The 19,906-nt window shown below is 44.6% G+C and overlaps 1 protein-coding gene across 2 annotated transcripts in view; it reads right to left on the reverse strand.

The window, feature by feature from the left end:
• HSD17B12 (hydroxysteroid 17-beta dehydrogenase 12) overlaps window positions 1-17,361 on the reverse strand; it is a 154,279-nt gene extending 136,918 nt beyond the window's left edge. For both annotated transcript variants that reach the window (XM_038562982.1, XM_038562981.1), the window contains exon 1: window positions 17,065-17,361. In XM_038562982.1, coding sequence (XP_038418910.1) covers window positions 17,065-17,224 — 160 coding nt within the window. In that variant the 5' untranslated portion in view covers window positions 17,225-17,361. The remainder of the gene's footprint in view (window positions 1-17,064) is intronic.
• Window positions 17,362-19,906: the final 2,545 nt, after the last annotated feature.

The raw sequence follows: 19,906 nt of genomic DNA on the forward strand, positions 1-19,906 counted from the left end.
CTGATGACAGAGGCCCCAGCCCGCGCCTCCCCCCACTGCTCCCTCATTCCTGCACAGGCTCCTGCCCAGCTCCTATCTCCTCAGTTACTCCCCCTGCATCCACCCCCTAGGTCTCAGTTGTCCCAAATACAAATGTGATCATGACGCCCAACTGCTTACCATTCTTCAAAGGCTTGCTCAGAGTGCCAGGTCCCCCAGGAGCACCCAGCCTCCCTGCTCACCCCTCTTCTCCTCCAGGACTCTCCACCCAGCGACCTCAAGGTTCCCCTCTGCTCCTACTGGCTCCCCTAGTTCAGCAGGGCAATGGGCAGAGCGGCCAACAGGAGTTCAGGACAGGACTCCAGGCCCAGAGCCACCTCCACTCACCAGCTATGTGACTGAGCAAATCGCCTGCCCTCTCTTTCAACTTAGCTTCCTCTCAGTAAAATGAGGACATTAATAGAACCTACTTTATTGGATTATGCGAGGATTAAATAAATTCATTGAGGTACATAGAAAAGTATCTGGTTCATGGTTAGCTTTTTTATAAATATTACATCTCATTATCATTAACACCATCTTCTTCCCTCTACTCTTTTTCTTCTATACTTTGGATTAAACATTATTTCTTCTAGTAAACCTTCCCTAAGTCCCTGAACTAGGTCAATGCCCCCAAAGCTGGTTCTCTTACACTTTCTGGATCTGCTTAAGTAATGATCTCTGTCCTCTGCTACACCAATGGAGGCAGAGACTATGGCTTTCTTGCTCACCACTATTATTCCCATACTCCGTACTCAGTTTGACACATAGCTGAGTAAAATGGAAATGTCTTCTGATTACATTTAGGCCCGTTTTCTTTCTTCATCATTTGGTGGACTTAACATTTTTTTTTAATTTTTTTAAAAGATTTTATTTATTTGAGAGAGAAAGAGAGCGAAAACACAAGCAGGGCAGAGGGAGAAAGGGAGAGAAGGAGAGAGGGAGACGAGAGAGAGGGAGAAGTCAACTCTCTCCACTGAGCAGGGACCCTGAGGGAGGGCTTGATTTCAGGACCCTGGGTTCATGACCTGAGCAGAAGGCAGATGCTTAACCAACTGAGCCATCCAGGCACCCTATTGCCTTAACATTTTTAAAGAAAAAAATGGGGCACCTCGGTGGCTCAGTGGCTGAGCGTCTCCCTTTGGCTCAGGTCATAATCCCGGGGACCAGGAATCGAGTCCCACATCAGGGTTCCCGCATGGAGCCTGCTTCTCCCTCTGCCTGTGTCTCTGCCTCTCTCTCTGAGTCTCTCATGAATAAGTAAATAAAATCTTTAAAAAGAAAAATAAAAGAAGAAGAAAAAAATAATTAGAATATCTTCTCTAGTTTTTTGGCCCTTTAAGAATCATCAGTATGTATCACTTACGTTAATTTCACAATAAAGATAACTTTTAAAAAATCCACCTACAATGAAAGAAAGAAGACTTAAAGGTTTCTTTCCTCTAAATGTAATAAAAATAAACTTAAAAAAAAAAAACGAGGCCACAAAAAAAAATAGTATCACAAACAGAAAATAAGAAAACATTATTCTCTCAATTCTTTCTAGTTAAGTTTTCAAAGTCTTCAGCCATCCTTCTATGGTCCTACTTAAATTAAACTTTTATTATTTGCACCTCCCCAAAATCACTCTTATTGACACCCCTATTCCCACCCCCAAATCTCCAATTAGTAAAGACTGGGAATTACTGGGTATGCTGCTGTGTGTATAGCAATATACAAGTTCCAAGTGGTTGGATTTTCTTTTCCCCTAACCTATTTCAAATGCAGAAATGCAGAACTAGCCTTAAATAGAATCTCTATTTCACTGTCAAAATTATAAGTAAATATTTAGTACAGAAATCACTGGGAGTTTTAACACTATTATAAATCAAGCCATGGTACCAAGAATAGACATCCGGCTAAAAAGTATGCACATTTAAGTCCAATGTCTTCTTCTAGGAGTAGCTTGACCATAGTCCGGTGTTCCCCGATAAGCATGATTTTAAGGATCATCTTATTTGTTAAAAATACACTTGCCCATGTTCTTTTCTTAGAGATTTTGATTTAGTAGGCCTATAGGGAAGCCCTAGACTCCATATTTTTAAAAGCACATCCAGTTATTTTTTATGGTCCATGTGAGTTTGGGTAGCAGCACGGCAAAAATAGACCTTTCATTTTCAGACAAATTTGAGGAAGTCTCCAACTTAGAAGCTCTTGTGTGGGTATTCCAAATTGCCTTAAAAATCATTTTTATCAGGAACTTTGGCAGCAAAATAGAAAGAACATGGAGCCTGGAGCCCCAAAACCCAGATTCACTTTCTTCTGCCACTGATTGTAACCCTTACGCCAGTCATAGTATCTCCCTCTGATCCTGGCATATTAAGTAGAAATAATAAAACCAATCCTAACCGGTTTCACTGGTTGTTGTGGAAATCATTTGAGAATGCTTGCAAAATCACTTTGCAAATTAAGATATGTCATCATTACAGTAAAATTTCATTAATTCAGCCTCCTCTAATTCAGAATGTGTGAACACTATTGTCTAACTCACTGTGGGGTTTTTTTTTTTTCACATTATCTATAAAGAGATCATCACCTCCTTTCACATGACAGGCAATGGGAGGTATTGGAAAACACAGATAAGCAGCAGCTCCCTGTTCCCTAGCAAAATTATTAGACTGAATGTGCAAGATTAGAAAAGCTTGTTTACTGTATTAGCTCCATTTATGTGACAAGTCTGGAGGTTGAACCATCATTAAAACAAGCTTGGCAATATTTCTACTGGAGTTAGCTTGGTCGTGAGCAGTTAATGCCAGTCATTACAGTAAAACCAATCTGGAGAATGAGTTTTCTACATACTAGGAATGTTAAGGGAGCACTAAAACTGGCATTTAAACTTCTAAAAGATACTGTAGCCTTTCCTGGCCACCTTGAGGAACACATACTAAAACAATACAATATTTCCTTGGCAATTCAGTGTCATCAACATAATCTGTAGTTGAGAGGATAAGCAGAAGTGAGACAGTAGGTAAGAGATACTGGATCAACTCACTTAGCTTATATCACTGTACACATGAAAAAGACACTCCAGGGACGCCTGGGTGGCTCAGCGGTTAAGCGCCTGTCTTCCGCCCAGGGTGTGATGCCGAAGTCCTGGGATCGAGTCCCATGTCAGGCTCTCTGCATAGAGCCTGCTTCTCCCTCTGCCTGTGTCTCTGCCTCTCTCTGTCTGTCTCTCATGAATAAATAAAGTCTTAAAAAAAAAAAAAGAAGACGACTCCCCAGTCTAACATGGTGAAGCAGTGTTCTGAGAGCATAACACATGTGTCATTTCTTCCAGGCTCTTGCACAATGAAGGCTGTTTTGCCCCATACCAGTTGCAGAAATACAGAATGAAGTCCAGTTCTGCTGGCATCCTCATGGCTACCACTGATCACAAATCTCTTCTACTCTATGTCAGAGCCTGCTGCTCATCACTCCCACCACTGCTTTTACTCAGTTTACCAGAGAAGCATCCACCATTCTCTGCCCTTTGCCACTGACCCGCCTTGCATGGCCATTCTCTAACTGGATGTATGAGCTTGCAGCATATTTCTGTAACAGTCTGACTGAAGAGGTCACCAACAGCCCTTCTGGTTTCATTACTCCATCATTGTTCTCTTCTGCCTCCTAATGATATTTCAATTTTCTTAAGTCTCTCAAAAAATGACTAATGTTTTGTAAAGATTATCAGCCGAGGGATCCCTGGGTGGCTCAGTGGTTTAGCACCTGCCTTCAGCCAAGGTTCTGATCCTGGAGTCCTGGGATCGAGTCCCACGTCGGGCTCCCTGCATGGAGCCCGCTTCTCCCTCTGCCTATCTCTCTGTGTCTCTCATGAATAAATAAATTAAATTAAAAAAAAAAGTATCAACCGACTGTTGTATTCATTCCTTTGCATGAAGCAAATAAACTATATATATCCAACACTCTGGGGTTAACTTTCTAGAAGTTATTGGCTATATACATGTACAGTCAAGGCTTTCCCAGGGAAAGGGAATTTAGCTCACTATCTCCAACAATTCAAAAAGTCTGAAGGTTTAGAAGGCATGGGAGTATTTTATCAGGACTTCAAAGTAACAAGACTACATTTTGGTCAACAGATCCTAGAATTCATTTTTTTTTTCACTAATTCACTCAACTTTACCAATTAGCAGGGTTTTGCTGAAACTTTAATTGGAAAAGTCATTCTTAATAAAATAAAGTCTATTCCCAAGAGTTTCGTAAAAATGTGGAGATAAATAATCTATATATTACCCAAATTCTATTAATACTTAAATGTTTATTAAATGTGCAGAGTGATTGCCTTCCTGTAACAATCACCTAAAACCACAGAAGAAGAAAGGTTAGCTTATTACCAATGCTACTCAAGCACATCTTTCTGATCTCACTGCATTTCATACTCTCAAAACTGTTATCCTCCCTGCTATATTATAATAATTCTGTAACCAATCTTTATGTAACCAGCCTTGGTTTAATTTAATTCTTAAATTCTTTAATTCTCTGTGTATCACTTGAAATTTTAAAACAAAAAAGAGAAAAGATACACACATTTGCAAAACAAAACAATACAAAACCAAAGCAAAACACCCCTCCCCCAACTGAAATACACCAGAACCTTAAGGAAAAAAATATTTATTCAACCAATATTACTTACTGTGCACTCCCAAGGGGCTTATAGCTTGGAACAAATGCGGTAGTGCATGCGTGTGCATGCACACACACGCAATGACTAACAAGGTAAAGCGTGAAAAAGCCCACAAGACAGAACAAAACAAGCACTATCAGAGTTCCAAAAGTGCATGATCACTTCCACCTGGGCAGCCAGAAGAATTCATAATCTGGCCTCTGAAAAGTAGATAAAACTTCACAAACAGGAAGAGTGAGGAAGGATGTGCAATCGGAGGAGAAAGAACCCTCTGGACAGAGTGAAATCAACATCCACCAACCAATGAAACAGCTACAGGTCTCGGCGCAAACTCAAAGAAGCCAAAAGAACCTGAAAGTATAAGCATGTCGGGACACACACTCAAGGGCACATACAAGGAAAGATACAGAAAGGGCCATGAAATGAGACCAGAAATAAGCATAAGAACATGAGGAGAGAGGGCCAAGGAGCTTGAGATCTGCATAGACATTAGGTAACTTGAAATTTTGGTGGAACATGTAATGGGTAACTTGTATGGAGACTTTTTTGGAAGATGAAACTTGCAACAGAGTGTAAGATTCAATCGGGAGGTGACACACCGGGGAGCTTGGAAAAGCACAGATGGGAGAAAGCCTGCCCAGGTACATTCCGTGTGATCCCGCCAACTCCTCTAGAGGCGGAAAGGAAAGTGTGATTGGAAGACGTAGAGATGGAGGAGCAAAGTGGCCACTTGCTGCGCTTGGCCCACTGGTGTAATTTATTTGGCCCACAGAGTAAACTTGAGAAATGCGCATCAATCTTAAAAAATTAAGAAACTTTCCATGTGAAAATGGCTATTTGCGGCTTCTGATGAAAAATCCATGAAGACAAAGACAAGGCCAATGTTACAGAAGGGTCACAACTGGAGGAGAGTCCACGCCGCAACACCACGCAGTATCCACACACGTACTTACAACCTGGGCCATTCACTCACTTCCTTTACCTGCTGGAGACATCTGAATTCGCCATCCTGATTTAGAGGCTGGGTGACTCTAAAATTAGCAAAAATAAGGCAGTCCAGAACAAGCTAAGGAGAGCAGAAAAGCTGTTTATAGGCACACTAGGATTGAGATCTTTGATAACCACCCAGAAAGGAATATGCAGTAAATTATTAGAATTTTGAGACAAAGCTGGGAACAAGAAGATGGACAGAGATGGGAATAAGAATTATGCCCACAGGGGGTACCCTAAGTGGCTCAATCAGTTGGGCATCCACCTTCAGCTCGGGTCATCCTGGAACCCCAGATCGAGCCCTGTGTCCGGCTCTCCGGGCTCCCTTTGCCCATCATCCCTCCCATGTTCGTTCTCTCTCTCTCAAATAAATAAACAAACAAATATTTTTTAAAAAAAGGAATTATCTCCACAAATAAGTGAGAGCAGACAAACATCAGCTAACATTTATATAGCATTTAGTACATAAACACTAAAGACTGCTCTAAGTATTTTATACCCTTTAATGCATTTAATCATTACTTCAAACCTATTATTATCCCAGTTTGACAGAAGAGGAAACTGAAGCCCAGAGGTTAAGGTGACATAATTTGTAACTGGCAGAGCTGGGGTTCAAAAGCAGGTCATCTAGTTCCAGAGTCCATACTGTGAGAACTTCTTTTTGATATTAAAATCTGCATTTTGTTTTTATACTAAATAATTTTGTTTTAGAGTCTGGGAAACTGCTAATATTTCTTAGATTTATAACTAAGCACTTAAGAGAATACAGAAAGAGACTAGAACCCCCCCTCCCAGTACATTAACCCTTAATCTCAAAAATTCTGGAAAACCCTAAGAGGTATTTTCATTCATTCAACAAATGCCTATCAGCATTTACTGTGTGCGGGCACTGTTCTAGGTGCTTGTGATACGTAAGTGAACAAAGGCAGATGTCTGCCTTCGTGGTGCTTCCACCGTAACGGGGTAGACAAACAAGAAACATCGTAAATGAGCAAAGTATACAGGATGGGAGACAGTGGCAAGTGCTGTGACAGAAAGGACCAGGAGAGCAGGGTACTGGGGATCAGAAGTGGAGTCAGGGTGAGAGGACTGTGAGTTCAAAGGCAGGAAGGAAGTTTTCACGGACAGTGTGATATTTGAGGAAAGACCGGGAGGAAGTAAAAATTAGCCACGTGGCTATCTAGGGGAGGAGCATTCCACGAGGGGGAATAAGCAAAGGCTCCAAGGCAGCAGTGTCAAGCATATCCAAGGAACTGAGTTCAAGGAGACCTGTTCAAGGAAGAAGTGAAAGTGATAAGGAAGGAGGGAGGGAGGGGGAGGAAGACCGAGAGAGAGGAAAAGTGGACAGAGATGAGGTCACAGGTAAAAGAAGGCAGGAGGCAGGTGGCTCACAGAAAGAATTCTCGTTTTTATTTTTCATTTTTTTATTTTTTAAACAAAGCCCCTTCTATCAGAGGAGTTTTTTTTTAATATTTTATTTATTTATTCATGAGAGAGAGAGAGAGAGAGAGAGAGAGAGGGAGAAGCAGGCTCCATGCAGGGAGCCCGATGTGGGACTCAGTCCTGGGACTCCAGGTTTATGCCCTGAGCCGAAGGCAGCGCTAAACCAATGAGCCACCCAGGGATCCCCAGAATTCTGGTTTTTAATATGAACAGGATGAGAAGCCACTGGAGAGATCTGGGCAGAGGATCACATGATCCAACTTGAGCTTTTCAAGGATCACTGGCTGTTGTTTAAGAATCGGCTGGGGGGTAAAAAAAAAAAAAAAAAAAAAAAAAGATTCGGCTGGGGGGTGAGGGGAGTGGAGCAGTGTGGAATCAGACAGGAGGCTGCCATCACGGCAAGGCAGGAGATTTCGGCGGCTTACACCAGAGTGCAGAGGGGACTGGATTCTGAATATTGTGAAGTTAGAGTCAATGGGATTTCCTAAGGACTGTGCACGGGGTGAGAGAAGAGGAGTTAAAGATCATTTACAAATCTAGTTGGAAAGGTGCACAGAACTGAATTTTCCTAAACCTCCAAGCTTAGGCTCACTAAGGGGAGCCACAGTTCAGGGAAGCACTTGATGAATCTTTTCACAAAAGCAAGAAAGCCTGCTCAAGTAACGCTAATTACCTCTCAACTGATGTGTTCAGAACTTCAAATGTCTAAGTTTACCGGCTGAGTGAACTATAATCTTGGTTTCGGGGATCCCTGGGTGGCGCAGCGATTTAGCGCCTGCCTTTGGCCCAGGGCGCGATCCTGGAGACCCGGGATCGAATCCCACGTCGGGCTCCCGGTGCATGGAGCCTGCTTCTCCCTCTGCCTGGGTCTCTGCCTCTCTCTCTCTCTCTCTCTGTGTGACTATCATAAATAAATTTTTAAAAAAATTATGTTCTTGGTTTCAAGGATCCCTCTTCATCAAGTAAGAGTAACGTATACAAATAAAAAAGGTCCTTAAGTATGTTACTTGGTATCCACAAAAACCACAGAGGACTAAGCTGGCGCCTCAGTCACCTGTCCCTTCAGGTCTAACACTCCTAAAGAGTATCAGCCCCACTGGGTAGATGAAGGAAGTTCCTCTCGGAGGTTAACCATCTGTGCCCGACGTCAAACATTTTAGCCCCCCGCAGAGCGCACGGTGCTGCCCTGAGCCCAAGCCGACCCCCCGGGCGTCCCCAGCGCTAACCCCCCGAGTGCTCCGGGCCGTGGGCTCCATCCAAGTCTGGCAGCCTGCCTTCCCGTCCCCCGCCGGCTGCCTCATGTAAATAGAAAATAACCTCATTTGCCGGCGGTACAGAGACCTCTGGAAGCTGCACAGTCTGCCGGGAACCGCCAGTCAGAGACCTGGCAAAGTGCCACTGGGCAGGATGAGTAAGCTCAGCGGAGCATCCTCGCGGAGCATCCTCGCGGAGCATCCTCGCGGAGCATTCCTCGCGGAGCATCCTCGCGGAGCATTCCTCGTGGAGCATCCTCGCGGAGCATTCCTCGTGGAGCATCCTTGTGGAGCATTCCTCCCACCGGGCTGTGGCCGCCTCCCGCTCCCGCTCCCGCTCGCCCGGGTCTGAGGCCTGGCGTCACGGCGGGACCCCTCGGGCTCAGCAACGGCCCGGCCCGCAGGCCCTGAGGAGAGCACCTCCCAGCCGCAGAGATCAGCTCTCCCCTGGGGAGAAATGGTCTCTGAAAGCAGATAACCAGGAGGGCACAGCGGCAGCCTCCATGGTCTAAAACATGAATTTGCACTTGGGATTCTTTGGGTTTCTTGATGGCAATTTTGACTAATTATCGAATAACTTGCATTGGTCCATCTCTGCGGCAACGCAGCAACGTCAGGAAGGTCACAGAAACCGGGAATTCTGTCTAAAGCGAAACTCAACATCCTCCTTCTGCTTCAAATCCCTTCCCCTGCTCTCCCAGTCCTGGGGGAGGTGAAACAGCCCTGCTGCCTGGCTCCTTCCCCAGCCCCTCTCTCTCCCATCACACCCACCCCTCCACTCTGGCTGGCTCTAGTCACTCAGGCCATTGCACGAGTCCTCCAACCTCGACTCAGCCTCAGAGGCCAATGCCTGCCTGTGGCTGGCCATTCCCTCTGCTCCTGCTGCTGCCCCTCCCTTCTCATCAGCCCACCTCCTCCCCGGCCCCCTCCTAGGCCGCCTCACTCCCAAGCTCTCACACAACCAGGCGTGTCTTCTTTCCACCACTTAATGCAGCACAACTGCTCATGTGACTACGGTCCATCTAAGGTCCACGGGCAGCACTCACCAGTATGTCTGGCTGCGGATGGACAGATGAACAGTGTTGTACCACACTCTCCTCCAAGCACAGGAAGCCTCTGCTTACCCAGCCTCCCAGCCTTAATCTCGGTCTATCTCAGAAGACATGGGAAAATGGCTCTATTTTTATTTTCACTAAAGATGATAAAAGAAATGGAATAAAGGATCCACTGTGCTAGAGACTGAATTCAGATGGTATAAACAAAACTTCGGTTGAAATCCTAACCCCCAATGTGATGGCATTAGGAGCAGGGCCTTTGGGAGGTGAGCAGGTCAAGAGGGTGCAGTGTAGTGAATGGTATTAGTGCCCTTGTAAACGAGCCTCTGGAGGGATTCCCTGGTCCTTCTGCCATGTGATGACACAGCAAGAAGACAGCTTTCACCAGACACCAAATCTGCCAGCACCTTGATCAGGGGCTTGCCAGCCTCCAAAACCAGGAGAAAAATTGTTGTCTAAACCACCTAGTCCAGGGTGTTTTTGTTATAGCAGCCCAAATGAAAAAGATACACTATTTTTTAAAAGTTTTTTTTAACATACCTTCTCTACAAAGACATTTAATGGTACTGGAACTGATCTATTCAAATCCACTTACCCATGTATTCTAAACTTATAAATCTCATTATTTAAATCTTTCAACACATTTTTTTTCTGGAACGGAAAGAAATTATCCTCAATTCAACCATGCAAAACAACCAAAAAAAATTAGTCTAGAAGCTCAACAACTTCAGTTGAAGCAGCAATGGTCATCTTCTTTCTGAAGATGTGGTCATCCATATGGACTTGCTCTTACTAAGCCTTACCTTGTCAACTAGCTCAAGTAATTAGTGCAGAATGCTACTACAGCTAATACTACTAACAATGTTATTAAGCATTTGTGTGCCAGGCACTGTACTATCTGTTTCTTGTTTGCCCTTCACAATGATCCTATGAAACAAACACAGGTATTATCCCATTCTGCAGATGGAGAAAAATAAGGCTTATGAATGCTTCATACATTCCTCCGTGTGACAGTGCTAGTAAGCAGAGGAGCTGGATTTCAAGTCCAGGTGTGAGTCTCCAAGGGGGTTCAGGTTTGACTTTTAATTGGGAAACTTTAACAGTGCACAGAAAGGAAGGGAAGAAAAGAAAGAAAAAAGAAAAAAAAAAAAAAAACAGAGTGGCAGGAAATAATGAGGGCTAATGAGAAGGTGTGGGGAAAAGATATTCCAGCTCAGAGTACACAGGCTGAATTTCTAATACCACGAAACCATCTTTAGTTTCCCCTCCACGTAAGATGAAGGGAGGCTCTTAGCTCTGGTTCTCCAGATACACCTGCTTTGTCTCACACAGCTCTAGCCCTACATCTTTAAGGTTGCCCTGCTAACTCCAACCTGGACAGCCTGCTCCATTTAGGCCCATCGACTCCCTTTTTGGAGCTAATGTGCAGAATGAAAAGGTATCTTATCTTCCAGAACTTTTATGACTAAATTCATTTGTTTCTCTGCCCTCATCCACCTGCTCTGCTTTAAAACAAAAAACAAACAACCAAAAACACAGCTTAAAAAAACAAAACAAACAAACAAAAAACATGGCAGGACTGTCATCAACAACTCACCAGCAAGACAAGTTATACTTGAGTTTCCTGAATGTCAACAGGGAGCATATTATTATTATGTTTACCAAGCTGGACCTCCAGAGCATTACTAAATCCACAAAGAATGCCAGAGTGATAAACAGGAAAAAAAACAAAAACAAAAAAAAACAGCATTTGAGGTCCGATCCACTCACAGTGATGACGGCCAAACTTTGCTTCATTAGGCATCTGAACGCCTTTCCAATGTTTTTGCATGCAAGAAGATTCATTGATTACAAATCTGAAGAAAATCCCATGCTACTTGATTCTAAAACGTGCTACCTAGACCACAATGCTTCCAGAAACACCAAGCATGTGCAAATTTAAAAGTGAGCCTTCAATTAAAAAGCAGTATATTCCAGGGCACCTGAATGGCTTGGTTGGTAGAGCACATGACTCTTGATCTCAGGGTCGTGAGTTCAAACACATGGTGGGGGAAGAGATTACTTAAAAATAAAAGCATCAATATCTGACTTTGGCTCAGGTCATGATCTTAGGGTTCTGGGATGGGCCTGGTCAGGCTCCCTGCTCAGTGGGGAGTCTGCTGCTCCCTCTCCCTGCTAGTGCTGTTGCATGCGTGAATGTTCTCTCTAGCTCTTTCACTCTCTCAAGTAAAATCTTTAAAAAATAATAAAAATAATAAAAGCTGCAAAAATAAAAAAATAAAATAAAACCTAGTACATTCCTAGGATATAAAGGAATCCACCCCCAAGTACCCATGCAGTCTATAAACCAATCACCAACACACAAGCATATGCATATTGCAGAATGGACAAACTGGCTTCAAATCCTCATCTTCCAACTCACTGGCTATGAAGCCACAGACAAAGGAAGTCATTTACCTAAGCCTCCGTTTCTTCCTCTGTACACTGGGGATAATAGGGCATAGCTCAAAGGGTGATTTAAGCTAATCTATGTCAAGTGCCTGGAACACTTCAAGCATTCAATAAATGGCAGTTATTAATATTTCTTCTGGGCTTGCCAATTTAAATAATTAACATTTCATACATAATTCCTCAAATCATGTGATACTTCAAAGCCTAAAGAAAGGGACCTACTGTCAATGAGCCCTGGTTACTCAAGCAGCCTTCAACCCCTGATGTAACTAGACCAATCCTGTGTAGTTATTCAATGTAAAAACAACAATCATGCACCACACCCAATTTTGAGAACCCTTTGATTCTTGGAGCTTGGCTAAGCAAAGCCAGTTTGATTAATGGTTTTTGCTACAAAAGAACCCCACACCCCATGACCTTTCTGTCTTCATTGTCCACTGAATTAGGAAAACCTTGGAATACACCAGGCCCAAATGAGTTCCATCAGCATCCACAGCTGCAAAATCTCAGGGATCTGCTAATATAGATGTGCAGACAGCAAAATGCAGCGGTAAAGACCCTTTGCAACATCTAAACCCACTCCACAGAATGGAATATTATTCAGCAATAAAAGAGAAACAAAGCACTGTAACATACCACATGGGGGAACCTTGAAAACACTGTGAAAATGAAAGCCAGTCAAAAGTATCTCATATTGTAGGATCTCACTTCTAGGACATTTCCAGAATAGGCATATATATAAATGCATATAGAGAAAAAGATTAGTGTCGGACTAGGGCTCGAGGGGGTAGAGCATGAGGAGTGACAGCTAATCGGTACAGGGTTTCTTTCAAAGAGGATGAAAATGTTCCAAAATTAGATTATAATGGTTGTGCAACTCTGTGTCTAATAAAAATCTTGAACTGGACACTTTAAATGGGTGAATTCCATGGTATATAAATTATATCTCAATAAAGCTATTTTTTAAATCTAACTGCTTAGTGGATCCTTTATTCTTTGCTGCCTGGAGCAAAGAATTTATTTATTTATTCTCTCCATTAAAAACTAAAAATACGAGCTCAGAGTGCTGTCTTGGGCCTAAGGTTATAAAGTATCTGGGCTTTAGAAGTATACTTACCTTGCCTTTCCATCTATCACCTCCACCTTATTTCTGTATCAATCATTTTAGATTAATTGCAATGATGGAAACTGCTCAAATAAATGCAAAATTTATCTATGCTCAAACCAAAGCCTACAGATTACATTCTTTATTGCCCCATAGTAATGACTGTTCTCTCCTTTATTTAGTACAAACTGACCACTTTTGTCAGCAATCTTCTTCCCATCACTTGCCATAGTGACCTTCAAACAACTAAAGCTCCAGTTCCACAGGAGCTCTTTGTTCTCCTAAGAAATACAGGCAGTATCCCCTAACAACGACAGGCAAAACTGGCAAAACCCATCTGCTAGGGACCTGGTGAAATCAGCGTAACTCACTGGAGTGGGAATTGTACTGGACAGAACTAGAGAAAAGAGAGGACTTCACTCTGGATTACATGAAGGAGATAAACCTGAGTATGGGCCAAGTAATGCATGGTCTTAAAACCCTAACTAGATTAAAGAATATGTGGTCTGAAATATTTTTACTGATTGCAAAGCATCTCCGTTTTCAAGTTTTTACAAGTTTTGGGGGTTTTGATTTTTTGTTGATATGAGGACATACAACATTATACTAGTTTCAGGTGTACAACATAATGATTTGATAGTTGTATATTTATCAAAGGATCACCACAGTAAGTCTTGGTAACATCCATCACCATACTTATTTACTGAATTTTTTTCTGGCCAATGTGGGGCTTGAACTCACAACCCCAAGAGCAAGGGTCACATGCTCTACCAACTGAGCCTGCCAGACACCTCTTGTGATGAGAACTTTTAAGATTTAATCTCTTGGCAACTTTCAAATTTGCAGTAAAGTATTATTAACTAAAGTTGCCATGCGGGGATCCCTGGGTGGCTCAGCGGTTTAGTGCCTGCCTTTGGCCCAGGACACGATCCTGGAGTCCCGGGATCCCTGCAGGATTCCCGCGTCCGGCTCCCGGCATGAAGCCTGCTTCTCCCTCTGCCTGTGTCTCTGCCTCTCTCTCTCTCTCTCTGTCTCTATGTCTATCATAAATAAATAAATAAATCTTTAAAAAAATAAAAAATAAAAAAATAAAGTTGTCATGCTGTCCATTACATCCCCATGACTTATTTTTCCAAGCCTTCATTTTTAAGTTTACAAGCACTTACATCAACGCACCAGTTACTGTGGGAAAAGACCAAAAAAGAAAAAAAAAAAAAATTGGGGACCCACACTCCCCTCCCCTTCAGATTCTAAAATCTGAGAAGAAATTAACTAATTAAATTAATATGCACATGAAGAAACTTAACAATAACAATAAATATATATTATCAACTTACTGAATGTTACTATATCAAACTTAAAATATTTAATTGGTTATGGAGAGGAAGATGTTAAACACTACTACTACAAAGTAGAAAATGCCTCCCTAGTACTGCCTGCTACCACCATTTATTCAAAGAAGGCTGCACAGGATTAAGATACCAATTTCATAGGGGAGAAAACTTGTGAGTGCTAATTAATTAATTAATTAAAATTTATTAATTTAATTTAAAAATAATTCTTAAGTCCTAACTTCGGTTAAACAATTATCTACCTAATTTTAATCACAATTTAACTCTATTCAAGCGTCATCTCTGCTGCTTTGCTTGTCAAATTATTTCAGTGCATCCCTCCAACAGATACAAAGCTGTGGAAGACTTTGTTTTTCAAAGACTCCTTGAATTTGGAGAGGTAAAGTAAATATTTTTAAGTTCAGGCCACCACATATATGTAATGTTACAAATAACAAGTTATCATTTCTTCTGCTTAAGTACCTAAAGAACAGATTTTTCTAACAATCCAGGATAGACTGAACTCAACAATCACAAAGTCACTTTACAACACTATGATCCTCTCTATTCTATCTCAGCATTCTGGTCCAAATTTCTTTTCTAAATTTTTTAGACATTTCCTTCAATTTAGCAAGTATCCTTCCTCTGGGATCAAACCTTTTCAATGATGACTTAGACCATCTGAGTTATTAGTCACCGGGGCCTATTATATTTTAAATAGTTTTTTTTTTTTTTTAAGTTATTAAGGGGGATCCCTAGGTGGCGCAGCGGTTTAGCGCCTTTGGCCCAGGGCGCGATCCTGGAGACCCGGGATCGAATCCCACATCGGGCTCCCGGTGCATGGAGCCTGCTCCTCCCTCTGCCTGTGTCTCTGCCTCTCTCTCTCTCTCTCTGTGTGACTATCATAAATAAATAAAAAAAATTTTTAAATTATTTTAAAAAAAGTTATTAAGGGACACCTGGGTGGCTCAGTGGTTGAGGTCTGCCTTCAGCCCAGGGAGTGACCCCAGAGGTCCCGGGATAGAGTCCCACGGGATAGAGTCCCACGTGGAGCCTGCTTCTCCCTCTGCCTGTGTCTCTGCCTCTCTCTCTCATGAATAAATAAATAAAATCTTAAAAAAAAAAGTTATTATCATTACTCTTTGCTGACAAATCACAAAACTTCATCTTGATATGCGATTTCCTAATGCACTGGAATCTTGTGTAACTATCTCAAAAGTTCACAAGCAAGTTTTCCAAATCAAGAACTTAGGCAAGTCAATTGTGAAATCATAAACTCTATTATAATCAAGTTGAGCACTTCACTTCTTTTTCAAGGAATATCAGAAAACACTAAGAGACTTTTAAAAATAAGTATTATAATATGGGATCCCTGGGTGGCTCAGCAGTTTAGTGCCTGCCTTCAGCCCAGGGCCTGATCCTGGAGTCCTAGGATCGAGTCCTGCATCGGGCTCCCTGCATGGGGCCTGCTTCTCCCTCTGCTTCTCTCTCTCTGTGTCTCTATGTCTATCATGAATGAATGAATGAGTGAATGAATGAATGAATAAATAAAATACGTATTATAACGTGAATAGTTGCTTCACATCCTGGACAAAGCTCTTACACATCCATCCATTCCTGCTTGAAATCTCTTTACGTCGCTGTCCAAAAGGTTAAATTTCTTATGTTTTTTTCCTACTAACTTCTTTAAATGTTTTTGAATGAATAAAGTGAGGACTGTGGAGTTGCCTTATTTGTGTACTTACTTGAGCCTAGTCTGACAGCAATCCCTAATCACTCCTAGATTCAATCAAAATGCTAAGTGAGTGTACGTTCAGTCATGAAATAGCAGGATAATCGCAGACACAGAGACCGACCACAGCACACTACTTGGTTTAGAAGAAGAGGAGGAGGAGGAGGGGGAGGAGGAGGGGGAGGGGGAGGGGGAGGAGGAGAAAGAAGAGGAGGAGGAGGAAGAAGAGGGGGAGGAGGAAGAAACGAAAAAGACAGAAAAGCAACAAAGAAGAAGAAGAAGAAATGAAAGACAGAAAAGCAACAAAAAAGAAGAAACGAAAAAGTCAGAAAAGCAACAACAAAAAAAAGAAAGCAAGCACAAAACTTCGATGCAAGTGATTTCCCCACTTCTCCCCCGCGACCTTTCCCTTCCACCTCTAGGGCCCGCCAGCGGAATGGAACGAGGCCTTTTCCTATAAACCTCCTTCTGAAAAAAAAAAAAAAAAAATTGCTCCTGACTTCTACCTGGAGAGCAGCCGTGTTGCAGAAGCGGTGGCTCTGTGACACCGCAGGACTCCAGGGAAGTTTAGGACAATCGAGAACAAAACAAAACCCCGTAGATCCTACGAAACAGACCGAATCCAAATAACTGGGAGAGAGGCAAGTTTCAAAAAAAAAAAAAAAAAAGGCAGGAAGACTTGTGAAATTCCACGTCTTCTTCGTCCCTCCTCATGCCCCGCAAAGTCCACAGAATGCCTTTCGTCCTGCGCACGGGGCCACTATTCAAATCAAGCGAAAAACTTTATTAAAACACACACACACAGACACACACACACGCGCCGTCCCGGGGGCGAGCCGCCGAGCGCCGGGCACTGCCCGGGGGGCCGCGAGGTGAGGGGTCCAGGCCCCGCCCCCGCCAGGCCCCGCCCCCCGCCGCGGCCCCTCCACAGTCGGCCGGGCCGGGCCAGCCTGGGTCGGCCGGGGTCCAGCGGGCCCGCGGGGAGCGGGGGGGGCCCGGAGCGGGGCGCCGGGCTGCACTCACCTGCCCACTCTCCGAGCTGCGGCCCGACCCCTGCCTCGTGACTCAAACCCCAGAGCCGAAGGGCCGTGAAGAGCGAGCACGAGAGGCGCAGGGCCACGTAGGCCACGGTGCCCGCGCCGACCCAGTACAGGAGGCCGGCGGCAGGAAGAGCGCTCTCCATGGCTCCAGCCGGGCCTTACTACCTCCGTGAATGGAGCCCCGAATGAATGAATCCAGGAAGAGGCGCGGGCCGTGACCGCGAAGACTACACCGACGCGCGCGGCTCCGGCGCCGCTTCGAGCCTAAGCCCCGCCCACGGCGCCATAGCCGCGCCGCCATTGGCTATCCGGCGCGCCCTCTGCGCGGAGCGCGTCAGCCATTGGCTGGCTCCAGCCTCGCTCCCCGCCCACGTCGCTCCCCCCGCCCCCCGGCGCGGGTCCCCTCGGCGCCGGCTGATCGCCCGCCTGCCAATCCCGCGGCAGCCCCGCCCCGCGCGTCGCCACGCCCCCGGGATGCCGCCCGGCTCACCCCACCGCGTCGCGCCGGCCGCTGATTGGCTGCGGCCGTGCTCACGCCTGCGGGAGGCTGCGCTCCGATTGGCCCGCGAGACCCGGCTGGGCGGGCGCCCGGGACTCCAGGGGGCGGGGTCCGCGATGTTGCGAATGAATGGAGGGCGGTAGTAACAGGTGGGCGGGGAGGCGCGGGCTGGTTCCCACCAGGGGCTCTATCCTGCCGTCAGGTGCACGTGCCGCCGTCGCCCTCGTGAAGTTTCCCGGGTCGAGGCTCGCGTCGCGCGCGTCTGTGCCTGCCGCGGCGGGCACCTTCCCCCGGTGACCCGCACGGGGGCCTTCTAAGCGCCGCGTCTCCGAGGCCCTGGAGTTCAGGGCAAATAACTCCATGGACCCAGGTAAGGACCATGGACCAGGTAAGGACCACGCACGGGGACATAGGAGCTGGAAGATGAACGAGAAATTGAGGAACACAGGCTGATGAATAAGGAGTTTGGGGAAGAGACTCCATGACGATAGAGAGGTTTCTTTACTCTCTTTTTAAAAATCTAAAAAAAAAAAAATTTTGGAGGGGGTGGGGAGATAGAAAAGTGTATGGACCTAGTAGAGATAAGAAAATCACCTTGGCAGAGCTCCACAAGGTAAGCGCGAGCACCTGTGTAACGTAATAGACTGCTTTGCCCTCCCTCTCTCGTCCACCCAAGAGTTTTTGTTTCCTTTTTCGGGCATGGATCTGGGTTCATATAAAATCCCTAACATTTTCTTAGCCGGTAGGGACTGCTGATTTCGAGGCTTTTTTAAAAGGCACGAATTGAAGGGTAGTAATTGTAAGAATCAACAGCCCGACATATCCTGAAGCTAAGGTAATAATGTCCTAATATATGTGCTTTCAGAGCCTTAGCCCTCTGCCCAGCCCCCCTACTCTTTTTCCACCCTCTCATCAGATTAATTAACTATAACCCTGAGGCTGTTACTGTTCTTTATAAACTGTCAAGTGTCTAGCAGAAATCAGCCGTGTGAGTCGAGCAGGCACATTGTGTTTTGATTGAATTTGACACCTCGGCCGAGGCTGCCTGTCCAAGTCCATGAAATTCCACCATTGCTCTGTCTCAACCTCGCCCTCCAGCCAGTCTTCACCGCAGTATAGCCCCTGATGCATGTATCCTGATTCATCATTGCTCACCAACTAAGGGCCCTCAAGATATCTGAGCTCCTTACAAAAGGGCAGCGGGAGGGGAAGAAAGCTATTACGAACCAATAATGCAGGGTGCCTGCTGGCTCTGTTAGGGTTGAGTTGGAGCCCCACGTTGGGTGTAGAGATTACTGACCACTAAAACCTTAGGGGCACCTGGATGGCACAGTCAGTTAAGTGGGGTCCTGATCTGGGGTGGTGGGATGCACCCTGCATGGGACTCGGTGCTGGGCGGGAAGTCTGCTTGAGGTCCTCTCTCTCCTTCTGGCACTTTCTCTCTTTCTTTCTCTCAAATAAATAAATCTTTAAAAGGTAAAATCCTAAACAAATAAATAAGCTAAGAATATGTGTTTTTGTGGCATTTGTATGTATGTCTATGGCCCCCACTAGAACTTATGATTATTGGAACACTATGCTGTGAGTCCATAGGACCTAGAACAGTGCCTGGAACCCTGAAATAATAAAAATCTGGCCAAAAAATGGAAGTCAAGATTCACTCATTCAACAAATATTACTGTGCTGTAAGTGTGTACCAGAAAGTGAGCTGGGTACTGGATATCCAGGGGTGAGCAAGTGGTCAATTCTTAGTCTCATCCTATTGTACCGTTCCGTAGTGAGTGGCCTCTGTTGCCCTCACCAGCTACTCCTTCCCAGAGTCCTTCAATGGCCCCTCCCCATGCTGGCTTCTATACGATCCAGTGCCCTTGGACTCAGACCCCTGCTCTTTTTACTTCTCTACACAGTCTCTCTACATCATTGTATCCAGTCCCTTGATTTTAAGTGTCAACTGTAGGTTGATGAATTCCAAACGTCTCTGGCCAGGCCCAGCTTCTGCACAGAGGTGTGCATGAATGCGTCACCTCTACCTGCCTACTCAGCATCTCCATTAAGATGTAAAATAAATACCAACATCTCAAGTGAAACATGTTCAAAACAGGCTCTACTCCGTCAAACACACACACACACACACACACACACACACAGACACACTTCTCTTCTTCCAACTGTTAAAGGTACCACCATTTACCGACCTTCTAAGGTTTAAAACCTTAGGGGTCAGTTGTTCTTTCCATTACATTCCCATATTCAGTACCACCTCCCAAATATATCGTCCACACTGCCTCCAAAATGTATCCCGACTGACCACTTCTCTCCACCTCTG

This window comes from Canis lupus, chromosome 18 (assembly GCF_011100685.1).
Source record: "Canis lupus familiaris isolate Mischka breed German Shepherd chromosome 18, alternate assembly UU_Cfam_GSD_1.0, whole genome shotgun sequence".
NCBI classification, from domain to species: domain Eukaryota; kingdom Metazoa; phylum Chordata; class Mammalia; order Carnivora; family Canidae; genus Canis; species Canis lupus.